This window comes from Daucus carota, chromosome 1 (genome assembly GCF_001625215.2).
Source record: "Daucus carota subsp. sativus chromosome 1, DH1 v3.0, whole genome shotgun sequence".
In the NCBI taxonomy this organism is placed as follows: Eukaryota; Viridiplantae; Streptophyta; class Magnoliopsida; order Apiales; family Apiaceae; genus Daucus; species Daucus carota.
In genome coordinates this window covers 1,455,179-1,476,199 of record NC_030381.2, presented here as the reverse complement: position 1 = coordinate 1,476,199, position 21,021 = coordinate 1,455,179, and the positions used below count along the sequence as shown (strand labels likewise).

General features: G+C 33.2%; 3 protein-coding genes and 1 long non-coding RNA gene across 4 annotated transcripts; 1 reads left to right on the top strand and 3 right to left on the bottom strand.

Moving 5' to 3' along the window:
• Nucleotides 1-615: 615 nt before the first annotated feature.
• LOC108207470 (uncharacterized) lies at nt 616-3,991 on the top strand. The gene is made up of 8 exons (XM_064089423.1): nt 616-774; nt 1,534-1,746; nt 1,825-2,016; nt 2,121-2,323; nt 2,495-2,573; nt 3,211-3,349; nt 3,498-3,590; nt 3,695-3,991. Exons 1-8 carry the CDS (start codon nt 670-672, stop codon nt 3,766-3,768), a joined length of 1,098 nt encoding a protein of 365 aa, XP_063945493.1. The 5' UTR covers nt 616-669; the 3' UTR covers nt 3,769-3,991.
• Nucleotides 3,992-4,195: 204 nt separating this feature from the next.
• Nucleotides 4,196-5,143, bottom strand: LOC108215869 (uncharacterized). The gene has a single exon (XM_017388470.1). The coding sequence runs from the start codon at nt 5,141-5,143 to the stop codon at nt 4,196-4,198; it is 948 nt and encodes a 315-aa protein (XP_017243959.1).
• Nucleotides 5,144-10,736: 5,593 nt separating this feature from the next.
• Nucleotides 10,737-13,750, bottom strand: LOC108198211 (uncharacterized). The gene is made up of 2 exons (XR_010288972.1): nt 13,294-13,750; nt 10,737-11,897 (listed from the first exon to the last, which is right to left on the bottom strand). It is a non-coding gene; the product is annotated as an uncharacterized LOC108198211 (long non-coding RNA).
• A 1,306-nt stretch (nt 13,751-15,056) lies between these two features.
• Nucleotides 15,057-18,227, bottom strand: LOC108205051 (alcohol dehydrogenase class-3). The gene is made up of 9 exons (XM_017374818.2): nt 18,035-18,227; nt 17,780-17,916; nt 17,037-17,083; nt 16,637-16,962; nt 16,353-16,435; nt 16,205-16,280; nt 15,677-15,834; nt 15,434-15,595; nt 15,057-15,336 (listed from the first exon to the last, which is right to left on the bottom strand). Exons 1-9 carry the CDS (start codon nt 18,066-18,068, stop codon nt 15,223-15,225), a joined length of 1,137 nt encoding a protein of 378 aa, XP_017230307.1. The 5' UTR covers nt 18,069-18,227; the 3' UTR covers nt 15,057-15,222.
• Between the last annotated feature and the right edge of the window lie 2,794 nt (nt 18,228-21,021).

Sequence of the window (21,021 nt, the reverse complement as noted above, 5' to 3'; positions counted from 1 at the left end):
AGGCAAGGTATGTGTTGTTTGTTTCCTGTTATTTCAAACTGAAATTAAAATGTCATTCTAATCAGGAGATGGATCTCAGACGGTGTTAAAATCGTGGACATGCAAGATAAATATGGACGGTGATATTTTTGATAAAAAAATATTAGCTTTTAATTGGTGATACTTCAAACTGAAAATATTGTTTCCATGTCGTAGTTAATTCGTGTAATATTTTTAAATTAAAATTCTTATTCTCGAGCTTCATTGAATAGTCCAAATCATGAATTTATCCTCCGTTCTGGGCTATTCGGATTTAAAAATATTGGTACAGATATTCAATTACAAGACATATAAGCTAAAATTATCAGAAAAGTATTATTCAGTGTTATTTTCCGAGTTAATCGTGATTAGTGAGTTAATCGTAGTTATTCTTCACAGATCAACGGTCCTAATGCCTTATTGCAACATGTCAGTGAAGTTCACGAAAATACAAAATAAATACAATTCAAAACAAACAGAAAATATAAAATTTGGAAGGGCTTGGATGGCCCAAGCCACAAAGCCCAACTTAATGACACTCCTAAGAACTAAGCCTTCCGGCCCAACTCTCCCTTCCCTCTTCCTTGTTCCTTTACATACATATAGTTGTTGTATACACACACAATACACGCACTCTAAGCAAGAAGAAAAATGGCACTATGGTTAGAACCCGGGTCAGAACCCGAAACCCAGAGGGAGGCAGATGATCTTGCTGCTATCAATGCTATCAAAGTGTCTGCTGCTGTTGAACTTAAGGTCTAGCTCTTTCCTTTTCATTTTTATCTCATTTTTTTATATTTTTTTTGTTTACATATACATACATACTCTTAAATTTTGTGCAAGTTGATAGCTTTGCTGATATGGGTTTTAAATTAAATGTTGTGCCATGTGATTTTTTTTTGGTTTTGTTTCTTTGTCGAAAAATTCACAATTTTAAGCACAATTATGTTTCTTGGTTAGTAAAGTTCACATTTTTAAGAAGATTTTTGTTTCTTGGTTAGTAAAGTTCATATTTTTAAGCACAATTTGTTTCTTTGTTAAGAATTTGATGGTATTTGGTTTATGTATGTCAAGAATTAAGAGATGGAAGTTTGGCTGTATAGTGGCATGATTCGAGGATTTATAGTTTTTCAGTAAGATTATGGGTACCTTGGAAGTAAGAACGGGTAGATTGTTGAACTTAAGTAAGGTTGTGCAAGTTGTTTAGGCTATGATTATATTGTTCACTGGGCGGACTGTGTTAGAGAGGTAGCTAGTTTGATAAAGATTAATGCATAGCTAGTGATTAGATACGTTAGGATGTATTTAAAGGAGAATTTTCCATGTGGTAGAATCCTGACTAAGATAACAATCATATATGTTGGAAGTAAAGGACTGGAGTTGGATGCTCTTGACTGTCTGTTAGACTGGTTTTTTTCCTTCAAAATATTAAGAGAATATCTTATTTTATACAATTATAGATGTTTTGTAATCACTCCACGAAAATATTTTAAAAAAATTTCAATGGTCTTACAGGAAAAGGGTAATGAGTATGTCAAGATGGGAAAAAAGCATTACTCTGATGCTATTGATTGCTACACCAGGGCAATTAATCAAAAAGCTTTAAGTGATGCTGAGAGCTCGGTTCTGTTTTCAAATAGAGCTCATGTGAATTTACAACTGGGAAATTACAGGCGCGCTCTATTAGATGCTGAACAGGCGATCAAGCTCTCTCCCACCTACGCTAAGGTTTAAATACTTGGATCATCTATGTTAAACATTATATTATGTATATTCAATGAATGGTTGTATGTATCATAATTGTAGGCATACTATAGAGCCGTGAAAGCGTCCTTGTCTCTAAAACTGCTGGCCGAAGCAGAATCATATTGTCAAAAAGGTCTGGAGCAGTTTCCAGATAATGAAGAATTGAAGAAGCTTTTTAGCCAGATTTCTCTGCAGAAATCAGAGAATGAGCTCCGCGAAGCTCAAGTTTCTAAAGCTCTGTCAGCAGCTAAGGTGTAGTAAATTTACTGAGTTTGCCGTAAATTAGTGGAAGGAAATGATTAACTTTTGTTGTGTATCCTGCACTTCTTCATATTGTCTAGTTATATACTACGCAGAAACTTGTCTCTGCTATTGAAGATAGAGGAATCAAGTTTGGGAAGGCCATGTTCCAGGAACTCACCGGAGTAAAGAAGCCGATGATAGATAAAGATAACATCCTTCATTGGCCTGTTCTTCTTCTATATGCAGAGGTCATGTCCAGCGACTTCATCGAGGACTTCTGTGAGACTGACATGTTTTCAGCTCATCTTGACATGATATCCTTTTTTATTAGCTTGTTAGGGTTTGTTATATCCAGGAATAGCTAGCACTACTAGAAAATCATGAAAACGCCATGTTGTATTGTTTAATGCTGTTCACCGTGGCTAGATAGGAGTAGCTTACCACTTGTAGAAATACTTAAAAACTGCCATCCTTGACCTTCAAACATGTTTGCAGAAGATAGTCCTCCCTTGCCATGGGATAGAGAAAATGCTTACAAGCGGGAGGCTATTGAACTGTACTATGAGGTTTGCTTATTTTCTAATATGCCTTTTCTTTCTTTACTAACTTATGAGCTACTGTTTGATAATAATTTACCCCAACTATTATACGGTCATAAACTTATAATTCCAGATAAAAGGCTTCAGTAACAAACTACAATTTGCTCTCAGTAGCATATTTCGTGTTATATATATTTTAAGCGGTAATTAGGTGTGTTTTACTTCCTATAGACTATAGTTTATTGTTGCTATCTGATTGTCAAAAGCTATTGCAAAGGCCTGTCCCTAAAAAAGCAAACTATGAGAATGTTATAGGAAATTCACATAAATAACAATAGTAGCAAAGCAGCAGATGAAACATACATCGCGACAACCAATATGGCTCCCGCTTTCTACACATTCAAAAAGTTACAATGTATACTACATATTTTCTGTTTCAGCTGAATGTCGAAAAGATTGAAACAGACAGATTTTTCCTTTCAATATTATTTTTTGCTTTACCACTTGACATTTTGGGTATAAATTAGTCCTTTCCGCTACAAATTGGGACTGGTGAGCCTTTAGCCTCGCAGAAGTTCTGATTGCCACCCCCTTCATCCCTTTTATCCGGTAGAAATTCTATATTTCAAAACAATTTGATTATTTGTAAATAATAATTCACCAGGCTGCTTCTGGAGTTCGTCTTTCTAAAAAGGACAGTCTTCGCTATTTCTTGGAGGGGACTGTTGGTTCTCATATTGAAAGCTTTGATGATGATGAGAAACATGCTGATGAATACTCAGTGAATGACGTCAATTCAAATGGTTTGTTCCGTCATCCCTGCATTTCCTGATCCGTGATTCTGTCTTTCTTCTGTTTTGCAATTTCTTTTTTAGATTTCTCCGGTGGATTCTACGTTTTTTCTCTGAAATACAGTTCAGTCATTGACAAGAACAGTTTTTCATTTCATAGGCCAAGGTCGCTCCAAGTGGATTAAAGTAAATGAAAAGCGAACACTTTATGATGTTCTGAGAGAACCCAACTTTCTAATCCCTGGTATTCCTGGTATGTCATCTTTTTCAGTTGACGTAGGGTATGTTATCCTTGCAGCCTTGTCTACTTTTGTTGTGTTCTGTTTGTCTGATTCTTCTTTCATACCTTTCCTGCAGTATTCTATGTTGTCTCAGCTAAGTCGAGTTTCTATAAGAAGTTCAAAGCGGGGAAATGGGCTCCTCCGCCGTGAGATGGTCATCAATAACAAGTTGAAAGATCATGATCCTCTATACTTTGACTAGAAGTGTTGTGTATGCCGGTTGTTCAGAGTGAATTAGATCAGCAAAGAAAGTCATTCATGTACTAATGATATTTGTAAACAATGTCTATGCCAGTTTAGGCCTTTTCATTTTCTAAACTACCCACTTCAAAAGTTGTATACCTTTTCACTAAAGTTTGGAGTGACTTGATTAGCTTTTGGTCTTTCCTATTACTGATAACTGAAGTTTAACAAAGGGTGAATATATTGTATTTATAGATAAGAATCACAAAACATTAATACATTGAAACAAGATATTACAATAAACAATCAACAACAGTCAAACACCCAGATGATGGCCCAAAATACAAATGTCATCATCCCCAAAATTTGGAAATCATTAATGAAATCAAGATAATCAACCAAATGATGACCAGAAGTCTGATGAAACCACATCAGGAAGTGATGTTCCGAACGTATTAGCAGCCATCATAACTAGGGGCGCAAATGCACCAACTCCTAGATCATTCAGCCTCGTGGGCTGTTGCGGCATAGGCTGGTAATAAGGTGGTGGTGGTGGTGGATACCAGAAGCCTGGGGCACCTTGTTGATAATTAACAGGCGAAGAAAAACTTACTGGCGAAGGTGGAACAGGGGGAACTTGAGAGTAGGGAGCCGGCTCATATGATAGGTTATGTGCAGTCATTCCAGAGAAAGCCGTAGCAGCAGGAGCAGGAGCAGCTTGGTGGGCGTAAGCTGGAGCTGGAGCTGGAGCAGGAGCAGCTTGGTGGGCAAAAACTGCAGCAACGTCATCAACGGAAGAGTTAAAGATTTCTTCTGGTTTAGCATTAGCGGATCGAGCTGGAGAAGCAACGACAACCTCGTGAGTTTCAGCAGTCACTTGAACTGCCTCAATCTGACAAGCAAGTTTTATTGCCCCTCTGGCCTTCTTGACCTGAAACTTACTTCTTACAAGTGTGAATCTCTCAGTCTCATAGTCGATCCTTTCGCCAACAGGGACACGTACTTCTCCGACACAGTTGTCCAAAACAATCCCTTTCTCATATATCTTCACCACAACATATACATTGTTTCGATGCACATTAGTCCTGTTGAGCATTACCGTCCTCTCCTTGTTCCATTTCGGATTCTTGCCACCTTGTTTATCCACACAAGTAGTCCACTTTGTAATCTCATCATCGCCTACAACAGAGACCTCAGCATAGTATGGACTTGCCTTGATCAGGCCTTCCACGGCAATGCTGTGGATTTTGAAAATGATATGATCCAGGTTTGCTTCACTCACGCCTTTTTTGGGAATAGTATCTATGAGAGATTGGTAAGGCTGCAATGCTGGTCTTGTCATTGGCAAAACTGAATTAGAAAGGATCAAGAGAGATAAAGAGAGAGAGATATGATAATCTGTTGTGTTGGATACAAAAGCTTAAGACCTTAAGTCAGCTTATATAGAGGCTAAGCAGAACCTTGGGGGGAGTTTAACCTTTTAAACTTATAGGGGACTTGAACCTCCTTAACCTTTAAAAAATAAGGTTTAAGAGGATTTTTGACCTTAAAGTGTTTAATATGTTTGCTTCCAAGATCTTAAAATCTGGTTATCAGAAAATAAAACCCCATGTATAAGTCTGTTGGAGAGAAAACCTTTCCGATTGAAATGTTAAAACAAGTGAGGGGTAGGAAGGCAAAAAAGGATGGATGACAGAAGGTTTAACATATAGTCAAATGGTTTTTATAGTATTCTAATTTCTAATATCCAAACTTCAAAGGTCTATTTCTAAGAATCAGATGTAATGCTACTTTAAAATCAGATAATCCCTTTTAGATGAAATTATATAATACAATAAGTGTCTAGTGATTACGGAATTATTGTATTTCAGTATAAACCAATTTTTGTGATTAAAATAAGTCCTGGAATTCGTTTATCCGAAAAGTGCAGTCTTCGCTATTGAAAACTCTGATATTTTCATAAAAACTGATTTCTGTACTTTAGACATTTTCCTTGATTTCCTGTAACATAAGAGAAGAGGTTAAGGGATGACACGAGTGACTGATGAGTAGGCCTCTTATTTGCCTTTAAAAGTTGTATTCCTTTTCACTAAAGTTTGGAGTGACTTGATCTCTATTAGTGAGAAATTTAAGTTGAACAAAAGGGCATGAATATATATATTTATGTTATGGACAAGAATCACAAAACATTAATATATTGAAACAAGATGTTACAATAACAAGATAGTACAATAAGAAATCAACAATCACACACAAAAATGTCAAGAACCAAACACTAGAATGATGGCCCAAACCACAAATATCATCATCCCCTAAATTATTCGCCATCTGTGGCACAGTCTTACTGAAATAAGATATTAGCAGCCATCATAACTAGGGGCACAACTGCACCAAGTCCTAGTTTATTAGGCCTCTGGGGATGTTGCGGCATAGGCTGGTAATAAGCTGCTGGTGGTGGATACCAGAAACCTTGTTGATAACTGGAAGAGGAAGCTGCTGCAGCAGGCTGAGCATGATGAGCGTCGTGAGTTTCAGCAGCAGTCACTTGAAGTGGCTGGATCCGACAAGCAAGTTTTATTGCCCCTTTGGCCTGGTTGATCTGAAACTTGCTTCTTGAAAGCGCAAACCTCTGAGTCTCGTAGTCGATGGTTTGGCCAACGGGGACACGTACTTGTCCTACACACTTATCCAGCACAGACCTCTTCTTAAATATCTTGACCACGACATACACAAGTTCCCGGTGCACATGAGACTTGTTGAGCATTATGGTCCTCTGTTGGTTCCATCTTGGATTGTTGCCGCCTTGTGTATCCACATGCGTTGTCCACTCTGTGATCTGATGGTCGCCTAGAATGGAGACGCGAGCATAGTATGGACTTGCTTTGCTGAGGCCTTGTGCAGCAATGCTATGGATATTTAATATGTAACCATCCATGTTTGCTTTCTTAGGGAGGGGGAGAAATGGTTGCATACAAAATAAAGGTTGGGTGAACTTATATAGAGGGGGTCAGAGAGAAAGAGGGGTTGTATACAAAACAAATGTTTGTGTCTGCTTATATAGAGGGATTGAGGTGGTCGCCATTTTCCTGCTAAAAAGTTTTACAACATCAGTTGACATCTTTTCTATTCAGTATCGGGCCAGGATTCCAAAAGATTGTAATCATACTTTAAAGAAATTTTTATTTAAAATCTATATAAAATCAAAAATCAGATATAGTGTATATATATAAATATATATATATATATATATATATATATAAATATATATATATATAAATTTATCAAAATTTCAATTAAATATATTCAAAAAATTACTTGATGATCATGCAAGTTTATAATTACTTTCAATAAGTAAATAACTTTACTTTTAAAACAAAGGGAAGCAGAAGATACTTCTAACTTCTGCTTTTTTTACTCATTTGAGAATTTTATCTTTTCAGAGTTTTTACTTTTTTTCAAATAATTTATTAATTTATTTACTTATCACTTTTTATCTATTTCTTTACTTTAAGAAATAAGTCATTTTTTTTAAAAAAAATTGTCTTATAATGTATATCTGAATTTTCGGTTACAGTGATTTAATTCATTTATAAAATATTTGAAATTAATCTTATTCGTCACATATTAAGTTCATTCAAGTTATGGTGGCTGGGTTTTTGCCTGCCGGGGGGGGGGGGGGGGGGGGGGGGGCGTTTGGACCGGCGAAATGTGACGTTTTTACGCGTTATTGCGCGTTGACGCTTTGTGTCTTATATTTTATACGGAAAACTAAGTTACTCCCTCTGTTTGTAATTAGATGAGGTTTTGGAAATCCTTTTTTGTTTTTTATTAATTGTCGCTCTCAATTCTCAAAAGCAGACAATAAGACAATCAAATTATTTTCAACGTTGCCAATGTAGTAGTAATCTGTTTGGAAGGCAGGAGGTGTTCTCAATCTCAAAGGTCCTAAAAGGAAATAAGCTCCCACATTAACTAAATCTAAACAAAAATAAATGACTTTCTTAATACTTATGCAAAACTCTCAAACGTCAATTTTTTTACAAACAGAGGGAGTATTAGTTATCCGACTAAGAGTCTGTTTGAGAGTGCTGTTCTAAATTACTGTGCTGTTTGGAAAAAAATACTGGTAAAAAAAATGTTATTGTAGAATCGGATAACTGTTTGGTAATTTTTTTGGTATGTGCTTATTTCGAGTTATAATATAAAAAATTAATATTTTTGATGAATTTTACATTGAAATTTGTAGCAGCGCTGTTCAGAAAAGCTACTTTTAGATTTATCAAACAGTTTTTCACCTACTTTTGAGCAAAAAGCTATTTTTGTTGTCTGCAACAGCAAAAGCAAACCGTGCCAAAGATTCTATTAACCCATGACTTCCTCTTCATAAATAAACCATTATATACTTATATATAATAAGCGTAAGGGAGATAATTTGGTCGCATGGTCCTATGGTCCAAAAGCTTATCATCCGTTGGATCGTTGGATCGTATATTGAACAAATAAGTACTGTTAGATTAGAACAAAATTAAATGCTGTTCTATAAGGAAACTGACATCTACTTGCATGTTTATAATTACTTTTCTGAATCCAAAACAAATTCTATCTTTCGTGTGTTTTTGGTTTTTTTTAATTCAAAATAAATATTTTCTACAAACTTTAATTGTAGAATAGTATAAATCGCATCGTCACAAAATGATTTTTATCCACCGGATCATATATTGAACAAATAAGCACTGTTAGATTAGAACAAAATTAACTTCTGTTCCATAAGACAACTGATATCTACTTGCTTGTTTATAATTCATTTTCTAAATCCAAAACAAATTCTGTATTTTACGTGTTTATGATTTTTTTTAATCCAAAATAAATATTTTCTACCAATTTTATTTGTAGAAACATATAAATCGCACCATCACAAAATTATTTTTATCTAATATAATTTAAAATTAATAAGCCCGATTTATGTGAGGAACGAATACAAAAACTTTTTTTAATCCAAAACAAATTCTACCATCTTATTGCATGTTTATGATTCATCTTCTGAATTCAAAACAAATTGTGTTTATCAATTTTAATCCTGAACCATAAAAATTTTTAGAAAAATATTTAAATCACATTATAATAATTCTAATATAAAATACATTTATAAATATAATCTAATAGGAGTTGGCGTCACATATTCTACTTAAAATAATTTAAAATTTGATAGAAAGAATTTAATACTTTGGCATGATACATGCAATTTTAATTTATTATTTATAAATTAAATTTTTTCACACCATTTAAAATATATTTAAAAAGTTTATAAATGATTAAAAATCTCCCGTGCCTTGCACGGGCTATAAGCTAGTAAGCATTTAAAAAGTTAACTACGCAGGCCAGTTTAACTATGCCGTTTAAAACTTGTTTGGTTGAATTTTTAGTTTATGATTTATAATTTAACATTTAACGTGATTTTATGTGAAATGCTGGTAGTTTGAAATATTTGTTTGGATAATGTTGATTTATTGAAAATTTATAGATTATTAAAAATATAATAATAATAATAATAAAATTGATTTATTGATAATTTATGATTTATAAGAAATTTTTATTAAAACCAAAATTCAAAAAATTGTAAGTCATTGAAAAAGTACGTCAAACTAAGATTTTAACCGGATTTTGACTTATTTCCGATTTTAAACTGAATTTTCACTTTTCAGTTTAAACTCAGACTTTAATCTCAGACAAACAGCCTCGGCCTCTTTAGATTGAACTGCAGAAGCGGCGAGCCCCGCGAACACCACCACCATTCAACTAGATGCTGAAATATATTAACCACATGTATAAAAAGATTGTTTTATTTTTATTTTTCTTATTATTCTATTTATTTAAGATCAAGTTATTTTTTCTCTTAAATCTTTTGTATTGTTTACATGATAAATTAATATTTATAAACTAATTATTTACATAAATGAGTTTAAAATTAAAAATGAATATGGTTAATCTTGCTCGAAGCATGATTCAGACTTCTAAAAATAGATATAATTTATTTTTAAAGAAAAATGAACAAATTCAAATATCATTTAATAGTTTAAATAAGGATCAATATAAAACTGAATATAAGACTGACATTAGGTCATATGTATTTGGAGTACAGTTAAACCTCTTTAAAGTAATACCTTTGGGACCGGGAAAAAAATATTATTTTACCGAATTTATTATTTTATCGATATAATAATATTTTAGTACTTTATCGATAAAATTATATTTTATTATTTTACCGAATTTCAATATGTTTATAAATTATAATTCATTATTTTTAAAAACATGAATCAGTCACATGCAATGTATTTGATTTAAAATTACTTTTATAATAATTAATCATATGTGAAAACTAAATTCATGCATGCACTCTAAGTCTCTAACATGTGCAGTGTACGTATTTGGAGTAGTTCTAATAATTTAAGTATATCTTCATATGAAGATGATGAACCGGAAGCATTAAAGCTTCAAATTGTATTCAGAAAAGTGTATGTACAAAATCAGGAGTTTACACAATGTCAGCACATCAATCTATATATACTAACAAACTCTAACAGATTTGCTCAAATTACTCAAACTGAGTTTACTAAAATGACCGTATCTTGAGATCCTTCCCTCAAGCTTGAAAGATGATTCAAGACAAGTCCAGGCATGTAACCCAAAAAGCGCATCTGAGGTGCACTAAGGGCTTTAGTAAAAATATCAGCTAGTTACATTGAGGAAGACACATGGTTCAGGGATTATTCGGCCATTTTCCTTGATTTCCTGTAACATAAGGGAAGAGGTTCAGCCTTTCAGGGATTACACGAGTGACTGATTCGTAACGGAACAAATGAGTAGGGCTCTTATTTGCCTTTATTCCTTTTCACTAAAGTTTGGAGTGACTTGATCTCTATTACTGAGAATTAAAGTTGAACAAAAGGGCATGAATATATATATTTATGGACAAGAATCACAAAACATTAATATATTGAAACAAGATGTTACAATAACAAGATAGTACAATAAGAAATCAACAATCACACACAAAAATATCAAGAACCAAACACTAGGATGATGGCCCAAAACCACACATATCATCATCCCCTAAATTATTCGCCATCTGTCTGTGGCTCTACACATTAATACTGAAATAAGATGATTGCAATAAGCACTCTACAATCATACACCAGAATTGAAGCAAATGATCACCAGAAGTCAGATGGAATGACATCAGGAAGCGACGCTCCGAAGATATTAGCGGCCATCATACCTAGGGGCGCAATTGCACCAAGTCCTAGCCTCTGGGGCTGTTGCGGCATAGGCTGGTAATAAGCTGGCGGCGGCGGTGGTGGATACCAGAAACCACCTTGTTGATAACTGGAAGAGGAAGCTGTTGCAGCAGGAGCAGTCTGCTGAGCATGATGAGCCTCCTGAGTTTCAGCAGTCACTTGAAGTGGCTCGATCCGACAAGCAAGTTTTATTGCCCCTTTGGCCTTGTTGATCTGAAACTTGCTTCTTGAAAGCGCAAATCTCTGAGTCTCGTAGTCGATGGTTTGGCCAATGGGGACACGTGCTTGTCCTACACACTTATCTAGCACAGGCCTCTTGTTAAATATCTTGACCACGACATACACAAGTTCCCGGTGCACATTAGTCTTGTTGAGCATTATGCTCCTCTGTTGGTTCCATCTTGGATTGTTGCCGCCTTGTGTTTCCACATGAGTCGTCCACTCTGTAATCTGATGGTCGCCTAGAATGGAGACGCGAGCATAGTATGGACTTGCTTTGCTGAGGCCTTGTGCAGCAATGCTATGGATATTTAATATGTAACCATCCATGTTTGCTTCCTTGAGGCCTTGTCAGGTAATATCGATATTTAATACACTTATATAGAGAGCCGGGCGAGGGGTAGTGGGGTTTGCTTGATTACGCAAGGGGTGCTCAAATGTGTGAGAAACTGTGTAGAGTAGTAGAATGTGATGAGGACGTTTTACGCGTTATTTATTAAGGAGGAAGACTAAAACGGCGTTTGTTAACAGGTGATGAGACCAAATATCCTGGACCATTCATTTTCTTTTGTTAAGATCCCCCTAAAAAAAAGTAGCATGTGTCATTCAGAAGCAAGCAAAAGTAGCATGTGTCATTCAGAAGCAAGCAGGTCTAGCGCATCATTTTTTTTAAAAAAAAATCAATAAAAAACATATAATTAATTAATCTTTTATTATATTATTCAGATTTGACAAATAATCACTTAATAACACTAATCTTTTAAATTATTTTATATATTTATATTTAATTATTTTATAATTTTGGAATATTGAAAATTTTAACATTTTGGAATTTCGCTTTTAAATATTAAAATATATGTTAATGAGCCCAATTATATAAAAAAAATTAACATTTGTATTTTAAAATTAAATATTTTAAATATATATTATATTATTAAAAAATATTATAATTTTAAAGAAATAAAATCCACCTGATATAAGTATATGGGTAACAAGAAGTATAATTTGTTTTTAAACATCAGTCGGCTAAAATTTATTTTGTATAATAATATTGATTATTTAGCATGGCATCTATATTAAAATATAATAATAGAATATATGTATATTTTGTAATTTGATACAATATTAAAAAATTCATTATATGATTCAAGTTCCGTTCCCATCAATAATATAATAAAATTTAATAAAATAATATATTTAAGAGTAACTCGTGCTAGTCATCCAGAGGGTGAAAGCCCTTTTTAACGGGTTAATTATCAAGTTGGTCACTGAAGTGGGTTTAATGTATCAAATTGGTCACTGAACTCAAAACGGTATCAAGATGGTCACTGAAGTGGCCATAAATATCAAAAAAGTACCTTGAAATATAAGTTCAAGCAGTAAAAATATTATTTATAAAGTTTTACACATTATTTTTGAATGTTACCAAAACCAAGTTAAAGGTTATGACTTCTAATATTTATGATAATATATTTAGATTTTATCAAGTTTATTTATTATTTATTTTTAATTAAAACAAAGAAAATAACTATATAATAAAATATAAATAATAAATAAACTTGATAAAATATAAATATATTATTTTAAATACTAGAAATCATAACCTTTTACTTGGTTGTGATAACATTTAAAAATAATGTGTAAATCTTTATAAATAATATTTTTACTACTTGAACTCATATTTCAAGGTACTTTTTTGATATTTATGGTGACGTCAGTGACCATTTTGATACCGTTTTGAGTTCAGTGACCAACTTGATACATTAAGCCTACTCCAATGACCAACTTGATAATTAACCCCCTTTTTAACTAATTTTAAAGAACTAGCGTCCAAAATAACGAGTGTCTGAAATTGCGTCCTAAATACCCAATTGAATACGTGTACACAGAATGCGTGTATAGTAACTACGCATTACAAATATGCGTAATCATTCTGTTGCCATAATCACTATGATTGCAAGGTGTGTGATCAAATTACCTACTCAGGTCTCAGGATATGCATGAACCACACTCCATGTTACTTTTTTGTTATACCCACATCTTCTCACCTTCAACATTCGCATACTAAAGATGCGTATGTGATATACTCCATGGGAAGGATTTTAATTCAAGAGCTCAAGGTTATCAAAAGCTCTTCTAATCAGGAATCAAGATGTTATAATCTTCACCGTGTTCCTTATTAAATTGGAAAAATCATTCTAAAAACATTCAATTTCATTTTCAGATACACACATATGTAGAAGGTGAGGTGCGAGAAAGAGGATAAATTAAGATCGAGAATGGAAGTTAGAAAGGAGGATGGAGAAGAAGATGACGTTAAAAAAGATAGAGGACGATCTAAAAGTTAGAAAGAAAGAAAATGAATTAGAGTATAGGATTGAGGTATTTCATTCGTAACTTTTGTTTGGCTGATGGAAACATATAGCTGGCGTGCTCATAATTAAAATTAATCTTCTATGCACATTTGGTGGATGCGTCAGCAAATGGTTAAAAAAGACATTATTACTGAGTTATGATATTTTGATCATTGAATAACCAAATTTTGGTTATACAAGGCATTATCTCTCATCATCGAGATACGTAAAAAAAAAAAAATACTAACAAACAACGTCATTCATTCACCCATTCAGATTAACTCATCATCCAGAAGTTCACTCATCCAGAAATAATCATCCAGATTTAACAAATGATCTCTAAGTTATACGACTAACAATTTATAACCCACTTTGTAAATAAACCATAACCGCTCGAAAAATTGGAAAGTTTCAATAGAAATTTTGACTTATATAGATAATATGATAAGAAAACTCTATATCCTAACTATTAGAACATAAAAAAAAAATCAGTTTAAATATATTTTTCAATTCATAAATTTTTTTTAATGCCCTTTGTTCTATATTTTGTCAATAAATATACAATAATAGGACTAGGCAGCAGTGTTACAGAAATCGGGAATCGTACCTAATCAGCTGAGCTACCGACTCAGGGATTAATCGGAGTGAAAATCGGATTTATTTTAATATTAAAATATTATTTAATATTTAGTTATTATTATATTAGCTATTTAGTAAATAATATATTTACTATATTTATAAACTCTATAATTGATCATATTTAAAGTAATATAGTATTTTAATTTTAATAATTTATCGTATATATTTCGATTAAGAAATATATATAAGGATTAATCGGATTTCAAAAATCGAATCGGTAGCCGACTTTGCAGGGATTAATCGGAGATTAATCGGTTGAATTGAGAATTTTTAGAACACTGCCAGGCAGATGAAAAAACACCTGATGCTCTTGTTCTTTATTTTGAAGTCACATCCATAAATTGCACCCGAACCATTCATTTCATCTGCTCTTTCTTTACTCTCTCTCTCTACTAAATTAGCAGCTCTTCGATATTATCATATATTAATATAGAGAGAATATTACGCCAAGTTCTGTTTACTTGTATTATTAATGAGTGACTACTTCCCCGTTTACATGTTCATTTTAACTTTTAACCAGACTTTGACTAAAATATACACGTATCATATAATTAGAAAAAATAATAAAAATTATATTAGAAAGTTCATTTAATCTATTTTAATATGTCACTTTCAGATTTTAAAAATAATGAATAGGTAATTTGTAATGTTAAGTCAAATATCGGTCAATTTGACTCCTTGAAAATCAAATTGAGCATGTAAAAAGGGACGGCGGGAATAATAACTAACTAAACCGAGAGACAAACTATAACAGCAAACAAATTTCAGCATAGATACCCTGGTCCAGTATTGTAAACTCAAACCTGTTTAAGAAAACATAAGATAAGAAATTCTGGATCCAAAATACAACTGATGGGATCATGGAAAGGTGGGCAAGTTCTTTATTAAGAAGAGGCATGCACTAGCCAAATAATCTACTCCACTGTAAGGACACAGCGGAGGCAATCCCCTTCATGTAACAGATCAAAAGCTTTATTGATCTCTGCCAGAGTCAATTCGTGAGTGATGTATTCATCAACCTTGATTTCCTGTAACATAAAGTAAGAGGTTCAGAGATTTCACGAGTGAGTCAGTGACTGATTCGTAAAGGAACAAATGAGCAGGGCTCTTATCAAATTCTATTACCTTCTTCATATACTTCTCCACAAGCCAGGGTACTTGTGATCGGCTTTTGAATCCACCAAAAGCTGTTCCTTTCCAGACACGGCCTGTCACCAGCTGAAACGGACGAGTGGATATCTCTTGACCAGATGCGGCGACACCCACAATAACAGAAGTGCCCCATCCCTGCAAATGTTTAATGTAAATCACATGCCTATTTTCATTTTATTATTGATTGATACAACTATTGTTGCACTGTTTATTTACCTTGTGGCAGCACTCCAAAGCAGCTCTCATGACCGAGACGTTACCAATGCACTCAAAACTATAATCAACTCCACCATCAGTGAGATCAACAAGAACCTGCTGTATTGGTTTCTCATGTTCCTTTGGATTCACAAACTCAGTGACGCCAAATTTCTTAGCTGCGAAAATCATATATCAAAAGCAAAAAAATAAGAAACTCTAGTTGTACCAGAAACTTCTGTTGCAAAGCAAATTATCAAAAACTGTTTATTAAAAACATGACGGTTAACTTGAACAGATATTTTTAACAGCACATGAGTTTCTCCCTTAACCAAGCTCATGACACAGAGGTTGTTCCATCACCGTTACTTATAATTTACCACAAAACTACGAAATGTAGAACAAAAGAGACCTGCTACAGCCTACAGATATTCATATATCAAGTGGATCAAAAGTACTGAACACTAAAACTCTGTATCATGCACATCAGAGCACTTTATCAGCAAAACTATCAAATACTGCAATAATAAGTAATATTTAGAAGCTAACCTCGCTCAAACTTTCTGTCGTCAATGTCGACACCAATAATGCGTGAAGCACCAGCTGCTTTGGCACCCTCAGCCACCTGTTGAGTAATACTTGAATGATTAGAATAATAGATATCAAAACAAAAAAAAACAGTTTCTCATATACTTACCGCAAGACCAACAGTCCCAAGTCCAAAAACAGCAACAATAGAACCTGGCTCTACTTTGGCTGTATTCCAGACTGCTCCAAGACCTGAAATAATTACAAACATTGCTAATAATATAGTGCAGACAAATATTAAATTTCAGAATTCAGATAGTCAGGAGGGCAAGTACTAGAAACAAGATCAATTTAGTAATCAACAAGATGAAATGTTTTTATTTGATGAAATAGCTGTTGAAATATTTTATTGAAATATATAATCATTACAAAAGAAGAGAGAAACGAAGATACCAGTAGGAACACCACAGCCAAGAAGGCACACTTTATCCAGAGGAGCTTTTGGATCAATTTTGGCAACACTAACATCATGCAGTACAGTGTACTGACTAAAAGTTGATGTTCCCATGAAATGGTAAAGAGGCTTCCCATTGACTGAGAAACGACTCTTGCGGTCGTTCATCATGACTCCGACTCCTGTAGCTCCCCTGACTTTTCCACAGAGATTTGTCTTCCCCGACTTGCAAAACTTGCACTCCCTACATTCTGCCTGATAACAAGGTATAACATGGTCTCCTGCCTGAACCTCAGTCACTCCTTCACCAACACTTTCAACAATACTGCAACAGGACTTTCATAACTTAATCATTTTCACTAATGAAATAATACAAACTTAAAGAATGTGGTTACTTACCCAGCAGCCTCATGACCAAGAATACATGGGAATAAACCCTCAGGATCCTGCAAGAAAATTTAGTAAATGCTTGATCAGAACATAGAAATCCTAGAATAAACACCATTTCTTAGGGTAGTTACCAAAAATAGAACAGGTGATCAAGAATACAAAATTTTCTCAGGAAACAGAAAATGAACTTAAGGGGTTACTAAAAAATGCAGTGTTACATAAGAACCCTACACGGGTCACTACATAGTAGAAAACACCAATCAAATGAATTTTTCCCAATCAAATGAAACTGTTTCTTCAAGTTAGCGTACGCCATACACGAACCATTACCACATCTTTTGCAGCCCAAAATTCCACCACATAGACTAAAAGCATCACAAAACACTCAAACAACCGTTACCACTATATTCGTACTAACACACTCCCCTCTGCAGCCTCCCCCAAAACCCTCACGAATCCAACCTTGTTAACATAACTAGATCAAGCTTTAGATCAATCCGACAACTCGAATCTCAATTCACAAAATAATAAAATATGATAAAGCACCAACTTTGCAAACCCCAAAAACTCGCACACTTCCATTACCAAGATAGCATTCTTTCTTGCTTACAGCAACTATAACGCTATACATTCAAATCCAGAAACAAACCCAACTCAAATCAAATCTAAATTTTGGATCTAGCACAGATAACACCCACAAACACACAAACAAATAACCGAAAAACAAGAAGAGGGTCAATAAAAAAAGAGACCTTGCCACTCCAAGTATAAGCATCAGTGTGACAAAGAGCAGTGAACAAGATCTTAATCCTCACTTCCCCAGCTTGGGGAGGATCCACTTGAACATCTTCAATCACTAATGGCTTGTTTGGCTCATAGGCAACCGCAGCTTCATTCAGGCATTGAATCAAACAGTTAGCAGGCAAGCATAAATCAGGCTTCAATTAAACTGAAACATAGTGTTATATACATATAGGTGGGAAAAGATAAGATGGGGTGAACAGTACCTTTGCAAGTGATAACTTGACCTTGGGTAGCCATAGGAATTGATGTTGGCAGCCACAGAAATGGAGAATGAGAGAGGAAAAATGGATTATTATACGAGAAAGAGTGACCAATAGAGTGAGGTGTGTATAGAGTGTGTATATATATATGGTTGTTTGTGTGTGTTGATTTATATAATTATAGACGAATATGAATATCTTATAATAATTGCGCAATCAAAGTGCTTTAAATTGATATTTTTCAGAAGTCTGAGATTTATATGATAATATTCCCGTCGCTTCCTTTCCTTTAACATTTTAATATTTTATATGTGCAATATTTAAACAATAATTTTATTTATTATTAAATATCAGCTCTTATAACACAACTTTAAATTAAAATAATAATCTAAAATAGGATTTGGAAAATATCTCACAAAATTATATTTTAAGTAACTCAAATTATATGAAAATATTAATATAACAAGCGAAAAGACTGAGGAAATAAAATATTATATCAAGAAATTAGAAAATAATTATTCTCTAATCAAATAAGTCAAATATATGTCATTTATATATTCAGAACTTGAATATAATCTTTTTTATAAATATCAATTTTATTCACGGTTGATAATTTCTGAATTGTTTTAATTTAATTTTGATCCTAGTCGAAGGGATAAGAGTACGAGTCCAAATAAACTTGATTTGAAATTAACTAATAAAAATATTGTGTAATAATAATTGGCTCAGTGAAAATATTATAAATTATTTAATCAATTAATTTAGAGTTTAAGTTGGTTTATTAAAATATTTAAATCGAGACTAATTCAAATAGACACCTGACGTAAACATATTAACTGCGAAGAATCACTCCCGCTCATTTTTGTATCAACATATTAAGTAAACACTTGACGTAAAATTTATGAAACTATTAACTCGAAAGGGAATGTAGTAATTCCTATCGAAGATTCTTACCTTTTTTTTCTTCAGAATCAACCCAATAATATTTCATTTTTTGGTAAAGTATGGCGAGTGCCCGAATATAACTGGTCTTATAATCTTATGATAAAATAACTAATTTCAATTTATTTCTAAATTCATATATAAAGTATTTAGATTAAATTCTCATCCGTTAACATCGAATAAGAGTTTTGAAAATTTAAGAATAAAATATCGAGTAATCAGAGTGTCGTTGCTTCTAGAATCAAAATTCAAGAAAGATGACCTTGCACTTAGTTAGGCCGTTATTACAGATCGTAAACAAGAATGAGTAAGAAGGGTAGGTGAGCTTGATTCACTTAAAAGCCACGTTCTAATTTGGATCTTCAATCAAATATTCACTATCGAGGTCTTTCTTTGTTCATCATCGTATTATAATATTGTTTGGATTTAATAATTTGATTGTATTTTTATCGTTAGAGAATTAATTAGAGTGCTCGCGTAAATTTCATAGAAAAGAAGTATAAATATAAATATAAAAGTTAATAATCACATGAAGAATGGGGCAGCCGCCTGGCCCGTTAGTATGGCCGTCTGGTCTTGATACGGGGCCTAGGCTGCATTATTGGGTGTTGATGCACATGGGAATGCCAAACTTAGCAGGTAAGTGCAAAGTGATTCATGGTAATCCCGTCTCCTGCAAGAGTTCTGATTTCTTTTATATTTTTTAAACATTAAATGATTTCTTTTACAATTGAGACATATGATTATCTATTAAATATATAATAATAATCCACATTAAAAAAAATATTAATGTGTTCTTTTTTTGAAAATAAACTTTATTTTTATAAAAATAAGCAGGCATGGCAATTTTCTTTTTTTTATCTTTGCCGTAAGTTGATTCGTAACACTATTTACAACCGATCGATTTTGATTTTTGACTTATTACACAATTTTTGCATGATTTTAAAAGTTTGATTTTTCAGTCATATTATTGGAAAAATTAATAATTTCCATACGTAAAATTTGTCTTCGGTTCATAAGGCCTTGCTCCCGAGTTATAAATACGGATGAAAACAAGTGAAGAGGAGTAAAATTATATAATTTTCTATTTGTTTCTCCCGAGTTTTTTAAAAGCACGAAAGTAAGTAAAAATGGATGCAATCATAACATAATTTCACTCCAAAAATGAGATGGAAGTAAAAACAGATTTGGTTTCACCTACATTCACTTGTTTTCTCTTCTCAGAAAACTCGAGAGCAGAACCTAAGATATCATGATATTTCTTTTGATTTGTTTTATGTAGGTCCAAAATTTAAAAAGTAAAAAAGGTTTCCAAAACTTTGAATGTGTTTAATCAATATACTTATATAAAGGAGAAGCGAGGGGCGTGTAGGTGGCGCCTCTCACATCGGTCCGTCCTATTTTTCTAATTTTCTGGAATTTTTGGATGAAAAATATCAAAAATTAGAACTACCTTTTTTAGTTTTGGGTATGTTAGAAGTAAGTTTCAGAATCTGATTTTGTTTCGGATTATTTATGGAATATAGTAACTTGAAAGTTTTAATCTGATTTTGTTTCAGATTATTTAATTATGGGAAAGACAGATTATTTATGGAATATAGTAGCTAAGCAAGTTTCATAATCTGGTTTTGTTTCGGATTATTTATGGAATATAGTAACTTGAAAGTTTTAATCTGATTTTGTTTCAGATTATTTAATTATGGGAAAGACAGATTATTATGGAATATAGTAGCTTGAAAATTTTAATCTGATTTTGTTCAGATTATTTAATTATGGGAAAGAGTAGCAAACAAGTCTCTCTGCACCTATAAATACCCGTATAGATCGTAGGGTTTTGGATCATCTAAACATAGCCTCCTCTCTCAATACCACAAACCTACCTGATAGTTCTCTTACTCGATTTTTAAAGGAGAAACGAGGGGCGTGTAGGTGGCGCCTCTCACATCGCTCCGTTCTATTTTTCTAATTTTCTGAAATTTTTGGATGGAAAATATCAAAAATTAGAAATACCTTTCTCTTGCTCGATTTCTAACTCGAAGGTGCCGTTC